This window comes from Solea solea, chromosome 5 (genome assembly GCF_958295425.1).
Source record: "Solea solea chromosome 5, fSolSol10.1, whole genome shotgun sequence".
Classification (NCBI taxonomy): domain Eukaryota; kingdom Metazoa; phylum Chordata; class Actinopteri; order Pleuronectiformes; family Soleidae; genus Solea; species Solea solea.
The window spans coordinates 16,107,864-16,129,563 of record NC_081138.1 but is presented as its reverse complement, the minus strand read 5'-3'; the positions used below and the strand labels follow the sequence as shown (position 1 = coordinate 16,129,563).

The 21,700-nt window shown below is 42.7% G+C and overlaps 1 protein-coding gene across 3 annotated transcripts in view; it reads left to right on the top strand.

The window, feature by feature from the left end:
* The first annotated feature begins 747 nt into the window (after window positions 1–747).
* Window positions 748–21,700, top strand: part of zgc:158464 (uncharacterized protein LOC791139 homolog) — a 92,171-nt gene continuing 71,218 nt past the window's right edge. For 2 of the 3 annotated variants that reach the window (XM_058628930.1, XM_058628931.1), the window contains exon 1: window positions 748–1,630. In XM_058628930.1, coding sequence (XP_058484913.1) covers window positions 1,196–1,630 — 435 coding nt within the window. In that variant the 5' untranslated portion in view covers window positions 748–1,195. The remainder of the gene's footprint in view (window positions 1,631–21,700) is intronic. The other variant, XM_058628932.1, reaches the window with a different exon arrangement.

The following is a 21,700-nucleotide window of genomic DNA, read 5'->3' as shown; positions in this document are numbered from 1 at the left end:
GGGGCCTGCAACTTTTAGGATGAAAACATTAATTTTATCCCCTCTCCACCCAAATAAAATTAATCTTGAGCCGCAAGTCCCATTTGACCAATATAATGAAGATAATAACATGTATAACGGTTTTTATACAGCTAAACTATACATAATATAATATATACTTACTACATATTATATATATGTTACAAATAAAAGAACGATAGGAACTACAAAAAGAAAACTGTTGACGTTTCATTGCTGTTTGCACCCAGCCTCTTATAAAGTGGAGAACAAAATACAGAACACAGAATAATGTAGACCTAGTGCTTCCATTGTTTGTGGCAAATTAATGAAATTAAAATCAATCCACTTTAAAATAAATGAAGGAATATTTGGGTTACATGTAGTTCATGCTTGAGCAAACCTGCCTTGCTTAAATAGGTATGTGGATCCAACAGGACTCCAAATGTGTACTTCTTCATGTACATGTCATTTCATTATTTAAGTGTCGGTAATGGCTTTACACATAATCAAACACAAGTTTGTCGAGGCTTTTTTAATATTGCATTTGACCAAATGTTAAAACACTTATTATTATTTTTCTGAAAACTACTAGGAACCACTGCAGAGGGGCTGATGAGCCACATGTGGCTCCAGAGCCTCAGGTTGCAGACCCCTGGCCTGTACAATCACACCAGTGAAGAATGAGCGTAGTTTCAGATGACCGGTAGGGGGCAGTGAGAGTTCTCAGGTGGGGAGCGCAGGTTTGTTTGTCGGGGGGCGTGTGTTCGGTTGTTCCTCTTGCACAATCGCTCCCATGTTGTTGCGTCGTCTGGCAAACCTGACGTGGGGATCAGCGGAGCAGTCAGTCAGAACGGCGACAGAGTGTGTGAGTGAGTGTGTGTGTGTGTGAGAGAGCGAGAGAGAAAGAACGAGAGAGAGAGAGAGCGCGTGAGTACACGCGTGTGTTTGAGTGTGTGTGCGAGAGAGAGAGTGACAGAGTTGCGGCTGGGCAGATCAGAAAAGTGCCTGTGGTCTCTCTCTATTACTCCTCCCGGCTCACTCACACTCCACAGCCGCACCAGAGTGGCGACACGCGCTCCCAAGCCCGGTCGTCTGGCCGCGGGTGACCCGAGGATCCCACTGTGACCGGAACACGCTCGGGGCTCCGCTGGAACTAAAACTACATTCACTGACTTGTGAGCGATGCACTGGCAGCATGGCCAAGTGGTTCAAGGAGCACCTCGGATTCAAAACTACCAAAGCACCTCCTCCGGCGCCTCCGAAACCGGACTACAGACATTGTCACACCGGTGTGCCCGGTGCGCCTGGCTTCCAGCAAACAAGCTCCGCGGCCGCCTTCCCGAGCCCCGTCCAGCCGGACATACTCGCTGCCTACAAACTTCAGAAAGAGCTGGACTTCGAGGACCCGTACACTCCCGGTGGAAATATTTCGTTCGGGCAGAACTTAAACACCGTGGTGGGCTCGCCGGATATCAAGTATGTGTCGCCGAAGCACCGACTCATCAAGGTGGAAACCATCGAGAAGAGCAGCCCGGCTCCGGGCGGCCCGGTCACCGTCACCCAGGCGGTGGCCGTGGGCAGCGTCAAGTCTCCCACCTCACCTGCTCCGGACCACGATAACAAGGACAAGGTGCGTATAGGACTCGGCAAGTTTTTGGTTTAGTTCAACAACTTTTTTTTGTGAACTTGCCCAATGAATATTTATTTATAGATACAAAAAGCGGTTATTCTAATTCAGATTTTAGTTAAATATTCAGGTTTTACGCATTACCGCGTGTGACGCCATTAAAAAATATAAACCACTCTGCATTCCAATACAATAATGAAGACTTTAAGATTCAGTTGACCATGTCCGAAACAGTAAAGTATTTCAATCATTTGACAAGTGACCAATAACTATTTGCAGGGCTCTAACTATGCTGAACATCTCCCCACTGAGTCTACTGAATCACAGAAATACACTCTTTAGATTGTTGTCTCCATGGCACCCAGTGTTGACAGGTGTACATGATCAAATTAATGATGGCTGAGTTCCATTTCGCTTTCCACAAATGTTTAGAGTGCATGCTGACTCCCTGTGTGAATCCAAATAGCCCCAAAATAGTGTCCTCTGTGTTTTCCCAGTCACTTTTTCTTTGAATGAGAAATGTCACGAGGTCAAGGACTTGAATGTGACAAAGAACGAAAAGACAACTACGGTGTTAAAGCTGTAGTGCTGCATTTTTAACGAGTTCAGTTTTGTTGAGTTCAGACAATTCAAGTGAAGCTAAACAGCTCTTTGTAAGTTTTTGTTTCAAGTAAAGACTGACAAAAGGTAAGGAGGGAGCACAACCGCCACATTGTTGTCCAACATAGGGAAACAGGTTGGACTCGGGTTTAAAATGCACCTACAAAAAGTTTCAGTAATACATTCTAGGACTAAAAAAGTTGGATGATAAGCAGTTTGATGGGATAATTGCTTTTAGCAGCGGGGTAGCGGAGAGGGATGGGTGGTGCCAGATCCGTTTGGCTTACATCATTAAGAGGCACTGGCAGTGTTTTAATAATGGTGGACATCATGTTAGTCATAGATATTGTGCAATGTGGTCACAGTTACAGTCACTGATGAGATTAACGTAAAGCTGACAGTTATGCACAGGCGACGGTAACTGATAAGCATCAATCTCCATTGTAGTTTAAGTTAACTGTCGCTGCTGCTGCCTTTGATTATGTAGCTGCGTTATCTCCTTTCTTTTCATAAACAATGGCTCAGTCAGTTATGTCTAACGCTACAGGACATGCGAAAGCTACTGTATTACGGCTGCTTCGGACATATTTATGGCTCACGTCACTCGGGGTAGTAACTTTTTGGATGCGCCACGGCTCACTGGCTGTCGCACTCTGCTGACCTACACGGGCCAAACGGAGCCGTCGTTAATGTAATGGCTAACACCTGTGCCAGGATGTCTGCTGTGAAGCAGGCCTGTAGTTTTCACTGTCACGGAGCAAACAATCTGTGTATGAAGCATTTGACCTCAGCTATACTCGTGTCAGGAATGAATCATTACAACCGGCTCAACTTGTTATCACGACCGCACAACAGCTGTCCACACAAGTTGCGACACACATCCACCCCCTGTCAGATAAGTAACCTGCACTAACAGGGTGTGCTGTGGTGTGGTGTGCTGTGCCGTGCTGTGCCGTGCCGTGCAGTGGAGGGAGCAGCCCAGGCTGTGTTGACACACACATCTCAGTATTTCAGTAGATATGAATTTAATAGTGACGTCTGAGTGTCTTTTGTTCACTTTGTGCAGGGACATTAACTCACAGTTCACCACTGGGTGAAATGTACACATGCCTGTGCGTGTGTGCGCGCAGCCTTTTCCCAAGCAATTCCATTGATGTAGACTTAACCCAGTGTGAGTGTCTCTAATTTAACTTTAATCTAATCTTATTTAACTAGACAGATCAATTTAGTGAATGTTCTCATTTTGCAGTGATCCCTGCTGCTGCTGCCTTCCGGGGAGTGTGCGGGGGGTGGGGGGGTGGTATTACTGGTGATGAGTTTATGGATGTATAGCTCTAATTTGAGCCTCTCTCGGCACACTTCTGTGAGCATAACAGCTCAAACATTGTGTCTTTTTCGCGCGCCCCCCCCCCCCCCGTCTTTAAATGTGGTCCCAACACGGAGCTGATCGCACATTCATCAGTACAAAGTGAATGTGTGGAGACGTCCAGGCAGAATGCATGCAGACAGTTGTACTGTCATGTCAGGCCTCTCAGGAATTCACACAGCAGGTTCATTTGAAGGAACCTGAGACGCTTCGTGACGGCAAGGTTAAGGACATACTGTATGATGAGTGTGATCCCGCTGAGGAATGCGCCTGCACGACTCGCGCACGAGAGGAGAAATCACGACCATGTGAAAATACACACTGTGCACCACTGTTTCCTTCTCGGATCACGCCATTCAGTGACAGCCGTGCTCCGAAATTCTTGCGGTTGTCTTAATTTCACCTTCATGCTACTTCCGCCTCCTCCTCCTGCCCCCGTGTTTGCTTTTACACCTGTACTGTGTCCTGTGGCGAGCTCACAGTTGGTTTTAGCTCCACATTTTGAATCAGAAGCCCCGGTGTCTACAACGTGTCACAAGAGTGGTGTTGTTGTTTTTTTTGTCTTGTCCCAGTGTTTACTGGCATGGCTATTTTTTTCCTTTTTCCCCTCATGAAACATGAATTTCATGTGTTGATGTTTGTAGGATTCTGCCTTCAGCTGGTTTTCATTAACATCCATCTTTTATCAGCAAAACAAACGGGTAGCCAGAATCTCCACATATCATCCAACCACTGCAACTGTTGAAACTGATAAATTAGAGTTGTCTCTGGTTAACTAATGCCAATTTGGATCTGCTCAAGACAGGTGTACAGTTGCCTCCCTCCCCCGAGCTCTTTCACCATTTAGCTTCAACACACAGACAGATGATTATGTAGTGTGGTTTAATTACCTCATACCTCGTAGTGTGAATGAACTAAATCATTATTGACAACTGATTGACAGGTGCTGGGGGATACATTAAAATGGCGCAGTTGTGGAGAAGCAAAGTGTGATGGGGGAAAAAAAAGGTTATATTGGTGTTTTGCTGAACATAACCAGTCTTTTTTTTCTCAGTTTTTCATGAATTTGTTTCAAAATATTTTATATTGATGAAGAGGCAACAAAGTCATCACATAATCTGTGTCCTAACGATGCAGCAGTAGCAAGCCGCTGGTAAGGACACACACTTTTTCCCCAGAGCTGGTGTTGTGACATAATAAACACCCCAGTGTAAAAAAACATGGTAAATACTGAGTGAATGCTGTTTTCTTTGTGGTAAAATTAAGTTAACAAAAACCCCATCCCAGTGGTCAAGAGAAAAGGAAGTAGAGTTGTGATAGCAAGGCTTAAAGGGGACTAATATAAAGGTGTATAGAGGTGTTGCTGTTTTATGTTTTAACATAATACACACATAACATAGTGCCAATTTTAATCTCAAATGTTGTCCATTTCAGCTCTTCCACTGACTAATCCACAGATTATGTTAAAATTATGAAGACTGTGACTTGTTTTTCCAGTGCTGCTGTTGAATCGAGAGTTAAACCTTACCGTCGCCGAATTCTCTCAGGAGGAGAGAGAAGTTTGCAGCAGGAATAACTCTCACACATAAGACGCAGAAAACAAAAAAACAGTCTTGCAGTTGTCACATTTAATAAGCCACTGGGTGCAATATTTCTAAAATGTCAAGAAATGAGAACATGCCTGCAAATATATTAGCGGATGTATAATTGGCACTTTGAAACCTTTTCAGTAATTCACCGTGCTCTTCAGTAACTACACTGTTGCCTCATTGAGCGCTGCAAGGCTTACAGTGTTGTGAGGATTACAGTTCGACCCAAAGCTTCAACTGTGGCTGGACATGATCATTTTGTAAATCTTTGTCAGAGAGACTCTCCAAGTGAGGATTCTTTGAGCGCTGTATACAAACTTAGAATTTTACAATTATATATGAACACTTGTTTCAACAGTCTCTGTGGGAGGATGCTCATTTTGCTGTTACTCTTCCCTCAGGCTGATGTTGACAGGTTGAATGTGTTAGGTCTGTATTCATTCTGATGTTGCAATGCTTCATGTTGGAAATAATAAATGAAAAAATTGTCAGTCTTCAACAATATTGTCAGATTGAACCATGCTTTAGTGCATTAGTCTGTGGAATTAGATTTGTGTCAGTGTTATCAAACTACACTTCTAAAGAAGCAAACACTTTATGAATTGAGCAAACAAAAATGAACCACAAAATCAAACACAATATCGATTCAATCATTCAAAATGATTGTGTTTTACGATTTTGAAAATACACTTTTTGCTTGCAGTGATGTCCATGGGCGGGCCTTAGGAAGCTGTCTGCTGATTGGCTACTGAGGTTTGGAGTGACAGCTCAATTGACCGGAAGTAGGCACAGGCTTGGATATCCCAAAGATAATCTGAGAAACGTTAGATACTTACAATTATGTTAATTACTACAATTATTACAGATACAAGTATCATAAGTACCTTGTCGGATGTCGGCGGGGAAAACTTGGGGGAACGAGTTCCAGACGTAAAGAAATCACAAACTCAAGCGTATCTGATCCCTGTGAGCAAATTCACTGTCTAACCCCCAAGAGTTATCAGCACATAAACTTCAGTTTTATTGAGCATGAAAATAATAATCATAAATGACAGTAACTGTAAATCTGGCACTTTGCTCAAAGCCCGCACATTGATGCACTAAAGTTGAGTCAAATGAGTCGGTGCACTTGGACTTCTGTGCGCTACGGAATGTCATTTTGAACTTTTATCATACTTTTAATTTTAGCATGATTAGACTCAAACAGCCTCTCTCTGTCATCTAATATTTCATAACCTTTCCTCATACTTTAGTTTAGCCATTGTGTTCTTACTAATAACAGGAGACACTATCTGCTGTGTTTTCTACTCGACTAAACACTGACTTGCAGGAGACGGAGCAAAGAAGCCACTGTCTTAACAGCATTGCTTAGTTTCATTGATGATTTAATTACTTGACTCATGAATGCTAATTATATCAGTGCTTACCTAATTCCTGAAATGCCAATAGCAGCATCAAGTGAATTTCCTCAAGTCCATTTCAATTCACCAGCCTCCACTGGGTAAAAGGGAAGATAAAGAAGTTATCTTGATCTGTTCTGCAAATGATAGTATATCAGCTACATTTTCACATACCCTTTTTTCCCCCAACCGTCTCCTGAGAGGTGTTGTTGTCTGTTGAGAATATGTCTGTCTGTAGTTTGGAGTTTTATTGCTATGCCCATTGTCACTTGTAGTTCCGTGTTTTCAAAGCATTGTGATGTGTTTTGGTTTTTAATGATGCCAGGCCCTGGTCATGGTATAGTAAGCTGAGGGAAATGATCAATTATCATCTCGCCATGGAGCTAATTAAAGGCTTCATCTCCCAGCTCACTGCTCTACTCGGCACTAACCTAGCCTTTCTCAAGGACACCCGCAAGTGATGACGGACTCCACTTGGAAACGTGTAAACAAAAGCAGCGGTGCGGAGCTGACGGGCGGCAGCATCCTTGTGAAGTGCTGCCCGTCATCGTCAGTATCTTGGCTGATACTGTAGCTGCGCCTGAGAAACTGCTGCTCCAATCACGCTTACACTCCCTCCAGGGCTCTGGGTCCCTTTGACTCAGTGATCCTCTGAGCCAAGTTGCATATCTATCTATAGAAGTATGCATCAGAAGCTCAGACAGCTAATGTGCAGCCAGCAGAGGCGTATGGATTGACAGATGTCCTCTGTGCTTATTTTCCCTCCATGCGCTGTTGTATAAGACGGCACGCTCAGCCAGCAATTCAACTTATTATGCAGGAGGGCTAAAAAAACCTTTTCATTGCTTGAAAAGGTTATGTTTTGCTTCCTGTCAGTATGTGTTTCTTTGTTACTGGCATAATATCTCACAAAAAAACATTGCATTGAAAGCAGGTTGAATCTTTAGTATGTGGTAATAGAGGCACTCATCAGAATAAGGTGAGGAAAGTGTCGACCATTTTCACCTATAACTCGGGAATTGAGTCCAAATGTCCTGCATTATTTCTTACAGTTCATGTGACCCCATGAAGGGAAATGCTACGGATTTAAAATACAGCACAGATGTACACGAGCAGCGTCTTTATGACCCGTTTCAGACTGGACATTTAAAGCATGGGTTTAGTGCGCCTGAACATGTAGCATGTCAGAACCAGTAGTTAGTGGTGTAGTGTGGGCTACTTTAGTGGGTGTACTGTCATAGCCACTAACACCCCCACCCCCCCAACTCTCTCACACACACACACACACACACACACACACACACACACACACACTTTGTAAAGTAGTTATCAGTAATAATGAGCACAGCATCTACAAAATATAAAGAAATAACAAGCTGCATAGTGTAAGCTTGCTTATGAAGTGGACACAACAATATTAACAAAGGCAGACACTGAGTATAACATCCCTACCTATCACATACTTGTATACCAGTGGAGGTGTTTTAGGATCAGGCTCCCGTCTCGTGCTTGCAGCTACAGCAGTGCTCTGAAATGTCTGTAGATTCGGGAACAGGCTGTAGAAAACACTCAAAAAGTATTGCTTTCTTCCTTCTCATTTCCCCTTGCTTCTATGTTTATAACTGTGATGCATTAGTGTGCAGGGACAGTAAACTGCAACGGTCAAAAAACACACTAAAAGCAGCATGGGTTGCCAGACCAGCAGTGCAATAACCTACAAAAAAGTATGCAAGTGGTGAATTTTATTATATTTAATTAGTGTTTTTAATGAAAATGACTCCAATTTTAAATTGCAAAAACAAATTACATGGGTGCAATTTCTGTCAAAAAATGTTGATATGAATTAATGCACATTTTTAAGTGGTAATACGGAAATCCTGCACCCTTTTGTTTTGGGTATGCGCCGTATACCTGCATATCATGTAGACTACACCACGGGGAGTAGTGTGTTATAGTGAACCGCAGTCCTAGATGGATCTGGGACACCTCACAGCCTCCAGACAGAAAGTCCGGCATGTTCTGATTGACAAATAAAAGCACAGAAGCACTCTGCACGTGCAGAAGTCACTTTTACCTCAGGTTCTCGTTGAGGAACTGCTGCTCCGACCTGTCCTGAACAAAGCAAGAATCATTCACAGCACTTTGGACGCTGTTGTTTGTTTGTATTCAGTCCTCTGACTGTTGTCTGGCCCTGCCCCGCGGTTCCTTTGAATTTCATCACATCGATTGTAATGATTGGTCGAGTTTGGTACCGCTGTGTCATCTGTCACGTCTGCCGGTCACGCCACAGCATGGATTTATGGCTCTGTAATCACCTAATGCGACACAGTAACTGACCAAAAGATCATGTGACCTTGGTTGAGGCCTGCAGGCAAGTCAGATTTATTTTTTTTCTGGTCTTGATGCAGAACTCTCCTTAATATGATCAATAGCTATGTTTACATGTGGAAAATTTCTTCGTTCCAAAAAGATAAAAAGATACCATTCAATCGTTAACATGGATAAAAAATGATCCAATTGTGGTGTGTGTACATGTGCCTGAAGCATTCGGAATGGACTATTTTGGACTATAAGCTTCACTTCCACGTCCATGTGTCCACTCGCTCTCCACTATCCATCTCATTTTCCTCCTCTTCTGCATCTAGGACTTGCGTGGCTGGTATTTATTCCTTTTTTGGGATGGAAATACGCCATGTTATGTCACATTTGCGTGGATCAGACGCACCAAACCAGACTCTTTATATGAACACCAATCCGATTGGCGATCAGCATATCCCAGCCCTCTCGTTCGGAATGAAATAGATTTCCTAAGGTGTGTGTGTCAGATCAGCATTTTCGGATTTACATGACATATTTTGTATTCCGATTAGGCTTTTATTCCAATTACTATGTCCATTTTAACATAGCTAATGTTTGATATGTAGGTCTATGCATTATTTTGTGTATTTCTGTATTCGATCATGTAATTAATATCTCGGTTGAACTCTAGCTTGTTAATCACAGTCTGAGAGAAACCACAGTACTTCAGCACAGGTAGATGAGAGCTCATAGTGTGTGCAAGTGTTCGGCTTGTCTTCGTTTCACCACGCTGTGAATATCTCTGCTTGGTCTTCCACCCAGGCGCTCCAGATTTCAGTGCAGTTTTTATAAATGCATCCCACTGGCCTTTCATGCCCTCATCTTTGCTCGTGATAGAAGAAATGTCAAGCACAAATGTCAATATCACCTGAGTCTGTGAGATTGGTTTTCCTCTGGGAGCCAGAAAATGAATGAAAGCATCAGAAGCCATCATGTTTTGTTATATCGCCCCATTTTTAAGCGCGGTGCTTTTTGCTCTCGGTATCAGAGGCTGCCCAGGGTGATAGCGGGCTCGAGTGGACTAAAGTGTCAGATCGTTGCAGGATGTGTCCTTGTTGTGACGTTTTCACAAACCTGCTCTGTGACTGAATAAAAGTCATAGAGTTGAACATAAGTCTTTTTTTTCCTTTCTTTCTCCGTTGAATGATTATGTTTTTAAGAAGTCACCACAGCTCTGAATAAAACATAATCCCAGCATAATAAGTACAGAGTTGGAACAGTAATTATCCACAGTCCCAAAACGACGTTGATGTTTTACTTTAGTTTATCAGCACTGTGACAGTATGATACGCAGGTGGAACAGATTACTGTAAACGATGTGTTGTTCATGCCGTGGATTTTTTACAGTTGTTGTTTCTCTTCATCATTCTCAGCGGTGACAAATTTCTTACCATCAGCAGTGGAAAGATGTGTGACTCACATCTTAAGCAAGCACATAATTGTTTTGACAATTGTGATAAATGTATAACTAAGCCAGTGCGTTGCCATGGCTGCTGTGACGAGCAACAGTGAAATATAAAGTGTGATATTGCTGCTGTAAGTGTGAGATGTGTGTTCCCAGTCTGATGTTTTAACTTTCTACTGAAGTGTTAAAGAATGCCATGCATTTCCTGAGCTATTTTAAGCATCGGAAGCAAACTCACTGGGCTTCTTCAAGACTAGACACGATATTCAGTCTTAATTACCTTCGCCAAAAATATACAATAAAGTACTCTTTTCATGACAGACATTTTTTAACGCTCAGTTTTTTTTTTTTTTCCACCAGCTTTACTTTCATTGAGAAAAGACTGTCACAACACATTCCTGTGACCTGAACAAAATCCTTGAAGAGTACTTTGAAAGGGAGGAAGGAGCACAGTGCACTGCGGTGCACAGCTTCATACTGTGCGTGTTTAAGGTCCGCCTCGCTCTAAACAGGATGAAGTCATCCGGTGGATATGCTGGAAGCCATAATGTAACGCTCATTCTATTGAGCACTGAAAGGTTTTTCAGCTTTTTGTCGAGGTATAATTTTGGTAAATGTATACATCGCATCACATTTACATCACGGTGCTGCAATCCCGCCTCACTGGTTTAGTTTTACACACGACCATCTCACCACATGTGTGTGGAAGTTCCAGACCTCTGAAATGATGGCCTGTAGCTATTGTTTGCTTATTTTCCCCTCTTCCCCACCTTCTGGGAGCCTTCCCTCCAGTTTAAAGAGTCCCCGATGGAGGCTGTTGTGTTTGTTGCTCGATTTGCTTTGTCTAGCTTTGCACCAGAAGATCAGTCATGTGACTCCACCAGGTTACAATTAGTCTGCAGACTAGTGCCGCAGCTCTGGCCACTGGGGAGTTGTCAACACATGGCTCTGTTTTGCTTAATGACAGTGTGTATGTAGCTGAGTCTAGAAGGAGGGAGTCCTGGTAGGCAGGCAGATCGTCACACACCGATTTAAAAGGAAACAAATTGTGCCCTAAGGTTGCAAGCCATCTGAAAGGGAGAATCACTATGTGAAGTTGTTGTTTTTTTTTGCACAATTTTGGTGAAATCAGATTTTCCTCCCAGATACTCAAGAATTCTTTTTGCATCAAAATACAATATGCGGAAGAGAGCATTTCTCTGTGCGTGTGCAGGCAGTTGTTTTTGTGTCACACTGCAGCAGACGGTCAGACCTCTGTCTGGCCGTGGGATCTGAGCGCCCACCAGGAAGCTGAACACTTGCATTTCTCCTAGGTGGGATTCCAGACTCTTCATTTCATACTTTTTATAAATGAGACACAACTCTGATTCTGTTGTGACGTCGCTCTGATCTGCTTCCCATTGCGCTGGCATTGTTGAAGCTAAACCTATTTGATTATGTGATCGGAATGGTTGGGTTGCTCCAGGATTAAGGAAGTGCTCCCTTCCTGACAGGAAGTGTTTACAACTTGGTGACATTCCCTTTTTAACTTGACAAGTCTGCGCTCGCCTCTCTGTGTGTAGGCTGCGTGCTCTGGCTGCTGCAGCTCGCTCGCTAAAATATATCCATGGTTTATGTTCTCAGCTGTTTCGAGCCCGAGCAATCGAGATGTCAGAAATGGTGACAAATGGCGATGGCACGTACTTACACATTCTTGTAGCTGCTGACAGCTGTTTGTGGCAGCAGACTGGTGATTGTTCCTCACCCCCTCTTAATATAGCCTCTCTCGCCTTATGCTGTCCTACATGGAGAGGTGGGAAGCCACGTAGCAATGGCAGTGTGATTGCTCTCCACCCTGCATATTCTCCCTATTGTCGGATTTGGCGACATACAGGAACCTCGACGTGTCCTTGCCACACACACACAGGTGATCTGAGGCCACAGTTTCCCACCTTGACCCAGATGTCCTCGCGTTGAAACCTCTAGCTTTCCTTACAGCCAGACTGAGGCTGAGGTTTCTCTAATGGCTTTATGAATAACTGCCCTTAAAAAGCCATGATAAACAATGATGATTTTGCATAAGTGTCCTGTGAGAAACATGAAAAGCGGAGAGAACTGCATTGAGATTGGTAGGTTAGAAAATGTATATTCTGCCAGCCAGTGTATACCTCACACTTGAATGAAAAACAAGCTTTTTATTAATGTTGGAAACCTTTTGTAGCCATGTTGAGGGTCGCTCTATCATTCGCACGGGCACAGGATTATTGTATTTTATCAAATTTAAACTTTCCATCATAGCGCCTGAATTATTCTGGAGTGTGGTGCCGCACCACTAACTGTGTGTAGCAGAAACACTGCCAATAACTTAGTCACACAGGGATCGGAGCACGGGAAGGAAATTGGATTTTGTCAAGCATGTCTTAAAGTACTTAATCTTGGATATATCTGCCGCACATTAAGAACACCTTTACAGGGTGCAACCTTCGGGCTCCTCTCTCTTCTCCACTGGTGGTCGTGTGGAGTTTGTGTCAATGAAGCAGGTCCCTAGGGACTTCTTCACTGCCTCGGGAGGCCATGCTTTCATTTATCAGAAAAGAGCGGCCACCGAAAGAATGTATTGATTTGCGAGGGTCCACATTTAGCTGGTTGAAATTGTCAAAGACGGATAATTACCCCGTAAGTGACTTGCTTAAGTAGAATTTATAAAAAGGGATGGATGATTAAGATATATGTTTTTTTTATGGGTGCAACTGAGCGCGTTTCTCCGAAATTATCACTATTATTTATTCACATCTGCTTACTTTATAGCCTGAAAATGATGACACAGAAGTGGTATCGGGTGCCAGATGTTTATTTTATTCCTCTAAGTAGGATACATTTAGCAGTGCTTTAAGAACTTTAGAAGTGTGAAAATAATTTATGATGCATAGCAAAGCCATCCTTGTTACCTTTTGACCTTTTAAAACACACAAAATGTTAAACTTTTTTTGTTTGGGTATACGTTTTGTTTGTTTCAGAGGCCAGAATTGATAGATGAGATTGTACTTTAAAATCCTTTTTTTTTTAATTGCGTAAACTAAAGCAATAGGGCTTTAAAGTGTGTGTAAAGCGATAAAAGAAATCTCTTCCATCTTTGTCACCTCACAGGAAAATGTTGTGACTGACCTCCTTGCCAAATTCTCTCTCTGTCTCTGTCCTTCCGTCACTTCTATGCTTTTTAGTGGGGACCAAAGCAGCTGAATGTTGACAGTGTATGGGCAGAAGATTTTTTTTTTTTCTTAAACTTAATCTATAGTTTTAATAAGTTCTTTTCTGGTGTAGTTTTCTACGGGCTTAACGTCAGGTTTGCATTGATAATGAACACATTGTTGATGGAGATCTTGTTGAAACCTTTTCCCATGCATGCAAGTATGCAAATCATGCAGATGTACATGATTAGCGAGTGCATATGTGCAACCCCATACTGTGGTGTTATGGGGAACTGGAAGTTGCGTCCCTTTTCCTTCATGCGTCACTGATGTTTCCCTACAGAAGTGTGGTGCATGGTGTCAGTGTCGCTCTTGTTGCATCTGGAGACGTTCCCATGCAAACCGTGATCAACAACACACATAACCTCCGTGGGCCAAAAAGAACCCGGCCCCAGCATGGATGCCGTGCGGAAGCTGCCCCACATGGGCAAGAGTGCAAGAGTTCTGAGGAACTGATGTGGTCCCAATGTTAAAGTGGGGGTTGTGCGTAATAAATAAGTCGGCAGCCAGAAGGGAAGCTGTTAGACACATGTGAAATTGGTGGCTGAGCTCGGGGATGTATAAATGGTGTTACCATTAATCCAGTGTAGTATACTGTACATCACACACAGACCATAATAGTCCTGAACCTGCTGATGTGAATTCCAAGTAACCATGTATTGTAGTTTTTCTGAGGCTTATGGCTGTGCTTCAATTTATTATTAGGTAATACGTGAAGAAAAAATGAGATGTGATGTGGCCAAAAACAGTATCATGATTGATGATTTTATCGATTCATTCACTTTTGCAGTTCAGGTCAGATCAGTTTTCCCTTTAACTTCCATCCTCAACCTCCTCTTGGACCCCTGCAGTTAAGATAAGATCCCTGGAAGTTGGGACATTGATTGAAGACGGTAGAAAGCTGTAGAAAGATGTATTGTTGCTGTTGTTTACAGTGGGGCCTGCCATCTTGTATATAGCTTGTATTTTTTGAAATTTTGTTCAAATCCCTCAAGGGAAAATAAAAACATCAACTTGTAAGACAAGTAAAAGCAACTTGATAATTATTACATTAAAGTGTTAGCTGTATGGCAATGTATATATCTATTGAATTATGTGCGTGCCCTAGTGTAAAGAGATGTTTTCACCTTGTTTCCTCTGTCACTGGACAAATTGCATGTTTACCAGCGCCGCTTTTGAATAATTGTCCAATTAGATTCAAAGCAAACCAAAATAATACTTAATTGAAATAAAGATGTTTTTTTTTTTTGTTTATCTGCAGTGACGTGTTCTTCATCTCTGTACGGACTGCAGTAGCGTTTGACTGATTGTGAAATAGCGTCCTCATAGTAAATGTAATAATCTGATTAGCTGCCTCAGCAGACTCCCTTAAGTGGGCCTTTAGAGGAGGCACATCCCTCTTCTAGGCGCACTGAGAGGCAAAATGCTCAAGCAGCAGTCGTTTTTTTTTCAGGAAACATTTCAATAAAGTTTCATTAATGTCAGCTCTCTAGGGTGGGAAATTCACTCCGGCACTGTCTCTCTGTTACAGGCGGCACCAGTATTCCATCTGCCTAATCTGTTTCTGGAGATATAGAACCCAGTAGTGTTCAGTCTTCATGAGTGGGGGGCCTTCAATGAATTGTAACAAGATTTAAACTCGTGTCTCCGAAATATGAACGTCTCGTATTGATAGTAACTGCATTATTTCAACAGAAAAGCTGTGATTATTGCTGCTTAAATAAATTGCCTTAAGGGAGTGTTTCGTACCAGTTCCCAAACTGTGGCCAGGTTCTCTGCAGGTGACTGCACACCGAGCATCCATCCTGTGTTTAAAGACAAAGATAAGGTGCAGCAGCCGTCAGCAGAGGCACTTACCAGAGCTACAGCGTGCTGACTTTTGCTTTCACTGGACCATTTGAACCTTTTTTTTTTTTTTCACCCGGACGGTCGAAACTGTCATCTGGACTGAAAATAGCGTCTTTTCGTTCTTTTGTCTTTTATCCCTTGCCTTCCTCTCTTCTGTAAAATGTCTTTCTGTCCTGACAATAGTGGCGTGTTTAGTTTTTGTTTGTTTTGTTACACTGAAGAACAAAAGAGCTGTAGCAGCAAAAAAACAAAGCCTTTTCAAATGCCTTGATGCAATTGAGCTGCTAAGCACTGAGTTGTATTAGGTTATCAGTGGTTGAAATCCCTTGTGGCGCGAGACATAAATCACACACGTCAGCCCCCCCCCCCCCCCCCCTCGTCTACAGCTACAGCCTGCTGCTGCTGCTGCTGCTGCTGCTGACTTTTCTTCCAGTCTCAGAGGGGCTTTAACCTTGACTAGTCCCTGACGCATTCAATCCTTCCTAGATCAGCCAAGACATTAATATCATATTCTTGTCAGGACTCATTCAGCGGGAGTGAGACTATATTTCCATCTATGAACATGTCTGAAAGTGTTTGTGCTGTTTGTCGCATGGTGAAAATAACCAGTCCACCGCTACATTGCAGCGGCTTTAAGTTGTTTATCGTTTTAAATGGCCAACGCTGGACGTACTGCGTGCTCAAAGGGCCGACAAACACAGCCGCCTGTTATAACTGAATCCCCAACTGTGTGCTCATTTTCCACCAAAGTTAGATTCTTCTGCTCTAGATGAACTGATTAGCTGGCCAAACACAATCTCGCTGTCAATTAAGAATGCAGAAAGAGTTGAAGCCTGTGTTTTCTCATTTCTAATGAAAGACCGAGGCCCAATCGAATTGCAATCCTAGAGGCTCTGGCATCGTTGAACAATGAGCCAAAGTGGCAGGTGCCTACTCCAGTCTCCCTCCTTTTACTAATGTTCTCCCACTGTTCTCACTGATTTGAAATCAGCTTTATCGCCTGACAGCCATATTGCATTTCAAGAAGTCTGTTACGGGGCTGCCAGAGCTCTGGCAGGTGGGCCAACCTGGGATCTGAGCTGTGGAATGAAAGTAATTGAGTGAGTTCTCACTCTATGCTGCCGAGCAGTAAAGGACCCAACCAACACATGGACACGGCCTAAGCCTGTGAGGCAGCTTTGTGTGATTCGTACAGGCTTGCATCACAGCTTAGCCAAGACCTGATATATTAAGGCTCTCGGCAGTCCCTCCGCAGTGCTGAGAGGGGAATTTTACTTTCATGACAAGTGTGGCTTGGCTGCAGTCCTGACACACCCTGGCATGCCACAAGGCAGATGGTGTGTCCCCAGGCGACGCCATCACTCTCGAGCACCCCTCTCCTCAACAACCTCATGCTCCTGCTTCTGTCGAGTGCACAGTCATTAGTGCAGTGGGACACATTGCAACAATTTGGAAATATCAACCACATCTCCCACCGAAACATGAACCGGGCTGCAGTGGCTGAGGCCTTTTTAGAGGTGGTCTTTTGATGGTTTCAGTCCTGAGAAACCTGAAAAGGATCAGTGTGGGCCGCCTACCGTTGAACACATTACTGGGGTAGTGATGTTATGATTGTGACACTGGGTGGAGTTGATACTGACTTAAAAAAAAGGATAATTTGTAGGGATTTCCTGGTCATTCTGAACTGATTGGGAATTGGCAATCATCCCATACACCTGACCACACCATTTACTCTAGCTTTAGGGCTTTCATCAAGCGCGGGGCCAACAGCTGTACACTATAGCAGGGCTTTATTTGCGGTAGACTCCTAGTATTCATTTCATATTACTTATGTTTGATATAAGTGGTCATATTATAATATGATGCCTTGTTTTGATCCGCTCTGGTTTGCTACGACCTCTCCCTCTGTAAACACTCATGCACGCTTGACACTTAGTGGGGACACTGTGGGTGAATGTTGCTGTAACTTGAGTTTGGAATTTGTCGGTGTTTGTACAGAATGTACACGTAAACGCTCCAGCCACCACCTGCTCACCCAAACCAAACCGAACCAAACCACCTGTTCAACAAACATGTAGAGAAGTGTTATTCTCACAGTTTTGGTGGCAATTTAATGACATGTTGTCCACAAACACAGTGCTGGGTTAGCTAAAGCCCAGCCCTCCCTCTCCCTCTTCCTCTACCAGCAGTACCTGCTGCAAAGACGGATGACTTAAGTCAGGAATATGAGCTTGTTTTTATTATTATTATTGTTGTTTATTTCATTTTTAAAATTACGGACAGTAACCATTTTACGGTAGCCCGTGGCCAAGTGGAAAGGGAACTTGGCTTGTAACTGGAGGGTTGCCGGTTCAAGTCCCCACCAGGTCAAAAAACCTGGGGTACCCCTGAGCAAGGCACCCAACCCCCATTGCTACTCAGTGTCGCAGCCCACTGCTCCTAATTCTAGGATGGGTCAAATGCAGAGAAATGATTTCCCTAAGGGGATTAATAAAGTATAAGATTTAGATTTTAAACAAATGCTATGTACTTAGAGATTGAGATTTAGTATCCTCATATACTCAAATGGAAAACGACCAGAAAAAGCTGATTAGGACACCCGTGATAATCTGTGTGCCTAATATTGTTTGTAGAAGAATGTAGCTACACTTTTGAGACACTTTTGAGAATTAAGTCAGAATGAAAGTGAAACTTAATCCCACCACAACCAACTTCCTTCAGTGTAATTTGTTAGTAACCTTTTTTTTTTTCTTTTAAAAAAGGCTGGAATCAGTTTTTTTTTATCAGCTTAAATTTGCTTTCGATTGTTGGGGGGGGGAGAAAAACGATTGCCGTCCCTGCTGACTGGAAGAAACATGAGTCAGGTGCTGAAAAGAGGTTTCACTGCTCTACTTTGTGCTAAATATACACGTGCTTGTAAAATGTAAGTCTTTTTTTGTAGCGTAAGCCGTTTGATGACAAGCCCCTACAAACCGTATGTGAGTGTACAGTGTGTGCACCACAGGTGCCAAAATTAAGATATTCAGTGTTTTCAGCTGCAGATGTATTCTTAAAATCAGACCCTGAAGTTTAATTGAGAGGTCTTGATTTAATGTGTGATACAAGTTGTAACTTACCTCGATGTGTTATGTAAAAGAAGATTCTACTTAAATTATGTTAAATGGACATCAAGAGCCTTTAGAGAATCTGTGGAGAGTATTTTAGAAGGGTATGAAGGGTCTTCTTTAACCTTGTGGACTCCAAAAACCCCAACCTATTTTCTTTTTTGATTCTCTGATTGCATTAGATCCTGATATCATTCTCTCGGATGCTATCAGACATTTCCATCACATGCCCTGTCCTTAATTTGTCCTGCGTAATGTCAACAGGAAAGGCAAAAGATGATGTCATGCGCTTGGAGCGCCTCCACATGTACTGTAACTCCCGCCAGAATGTTGTGCTTTTATTTCCTGAAACATGCCCGAACATATATATTGGATAATGATGAAGGTGTACGAAGCGGCGAGGTGTAACGAGGTTAATGTGCTAAAACTTGACTGATGAAAGCGAGATTGAAAGCTACTTTTGTCATCTTTAAGCAGCTGAGGATAATATAAGAAGTGTTTAATCACATGTTTGTTTTTCACTCGCAAAGTTCTAGCCACTCTTCTCCAGAATGTGCACCACAGTCACATGGACACTGGCCATCATCCCTTCCATTTAGGTGATTCATGTGTTTTTTTAGTGAGGGTTACTTATTCTTAGGTTTGGGCTGTATTCTCAGTGATGGATCCGAAGTGGGTTTGGCACGTAACACTGTCATTACTGATGGTTCTGTTTCCATGCAACAAGGTGTGAGATGGTAATGACACTGTGGCTGTGATGCATAATTTGAGTTTTGGGACCTCTGGGCCTGCAAACATGTCGCTTGTTACGATGGCTGCATTTTAATTAAGCATGTGAGGGGAAATATGTACAGTTGTTTGTGGCCCAAAAACAAACCAGGGAAATGTTTGAACTGGATATGTCCCCCCCTGCTTCAATTCACAGAAGCAAAAACATTTGAAGAACCCATAATTATGTTGTGGTAGAATAAAAGTCCTGGTTATTTTCCCCAAAACAGATGAAGAGGGAATATTGAAGAAGTTGGATTAAACACACAGGATCTGCTATGAAACCCATCCGTGGTGTTTACTTCCTTTTGCTATTGTTGCCTAATCCATGTATAGTGCTGGTGATCTGTGCAGGAATATACCTGCCAGCCTTTCTCTGTCACTAAGCTGCTTTACTCATTATCCCCTTGAGCTTGTGACACTTTGGAAACATTGGTGCTTTCCCAGGTGAAGAGAAATCCAAGCGTTTGAGTTTTTGCGGCCTCACATGGGTGGCCTACATGGGGTGTTTTCTTTGGCAAAGATGGGCAGGGGATGGACAGCGGTTGTTCTCGGGAGAAGGGTTGCTACAGCACGAGGTCAGATCCACCTCCAGTTTGCTGGCGCCCAGCCTCATCCACCAGATGAGTGATGAGTTTGACATTAATGTGACCAAATCCCTTCCTGCTCACACGAGTCATAGGGTGTAGTGCGTAAGGGTAGTTATGTAAGGGTTTGCATGCTCACATAGGTCTGTGCATAAGCTTGTCCTTGTATGGGTTTAACATTATATACACAAAACGCACAAAAACACTTTTTTTAATCGACAGAAAGCTCAATAGAGGGAGAAGGTTAGTTTTTCTAACAGCTTGCCCACGTCTTTGAACTCAGAGCACAGATGGCTCAGATGGAACATTATTTCCTTTCAAATTACCTTTACTTGTTCCTGTGGCGTCCTAAGAAATGTCGCCCCAAAGCTCTATAGATGTGTGGACTGTTGCTCCTCGCTCCCTGAGGCTGTATTTCTGGATCTCAGGACATCCACCTAATTGCCATCCATCACAAAAAAAAAGACTGCATTTAGACTGTGGCTCACTGCCAGCTCAGCTCAAATCTGCTAAATTGTTTGTCTTCAGAAAGTTGAGCGGTTGTGGTTCTCTTCTGTCGTCAGGGCGATCATATAATTAGGCAGACCAGCAGTAGCAGAGAGTGTGCTGTGAGGCTAAAGGCTGAGGCATTGTGGTGGTGTGCTGAGGCACACAGAGGTAGAGCGTTGTTTATATACAGTACTTGTCCATCTCCTGGTCTGCCTCGGTGGATGTCACTTGATTTTTGCCCATAGGCCAAAGGAGTACTGGTGGTGCAACTTCCCTGATATAATTGTCACAGTGTTCCACGTTGTTACATTCAATAACGCTATTATTGTCACATATGGTTACATGTCGTTACATATAATAATATACGTTCATTCAGATTCATTTGCATACTATCACATATTGTTATATACCGTCACATTTTGTTGACAGTAACAAAAGTAACATAATAGTATTATTGTAAAGTACTATTATATATTGTTACATAAAGTTAGTTACATAGTTACATGCAGTCACACATTATTAGATACAGTTATATATAGTTATTTACAATTGCATATTAGGGCTGAACAAGTTTCAATATGCATTATTTTGGAAATTGCGATGGGATTCACGATATCGTGAATAAATATCATATTTAAAGGAGTAATTGTTCTCCTTTTCTTTTGAATAACATATTTAAAATGATTACTGTGTGTGATATTTGTGCAGGTCTGTGAGAAACAAAGATGTTTTCTTCAGTCTGTAGCATGTCATGTGTATAGGTCAGTTATTGTTATTGTATACAAACACTTATTGTTACATACAGATGCATATAGATATGTACTGGTATATATTGTTACATGTAATGCACCATTTCATTCGGTTGCATATTGTTACTTACATATTGTTAACCCTATTATGACCATCAAGATAATCAGGCTGCCTGGATTTATATTGGTTTTATGGCTGTTCAATGTGTGCTTCTGCCCCTTTCTGCTCCTTTTTCACTTTCAATACCTGGCAGTTATTCAATTTAGGAATACGGTACTGAGAAGCTGACGGTGAATCTTGTCTGTCCTGAGGGCTACTGTAATGACAAGTATATGGACGCAAAGCTCTATTTCTCTGCTTTCCGGTTTCCGTCCATCCATCTTCTACCACTTTATTCTCCACGTGAGGGTCGCGCAGGTGTGCTGTGCCAATCTCAGCTAACGTAGGGTGAAAGACGGGGTCACACTCTGGACAGATAGCCAGTCCATAGTTTTCTAGATGTCACAAATGGTCCAGGAGTTACGGTAATGAGAAGTTATGCATGCCAAGTCCTGTCTGCAACAGAAGGGTTAAATATGATTA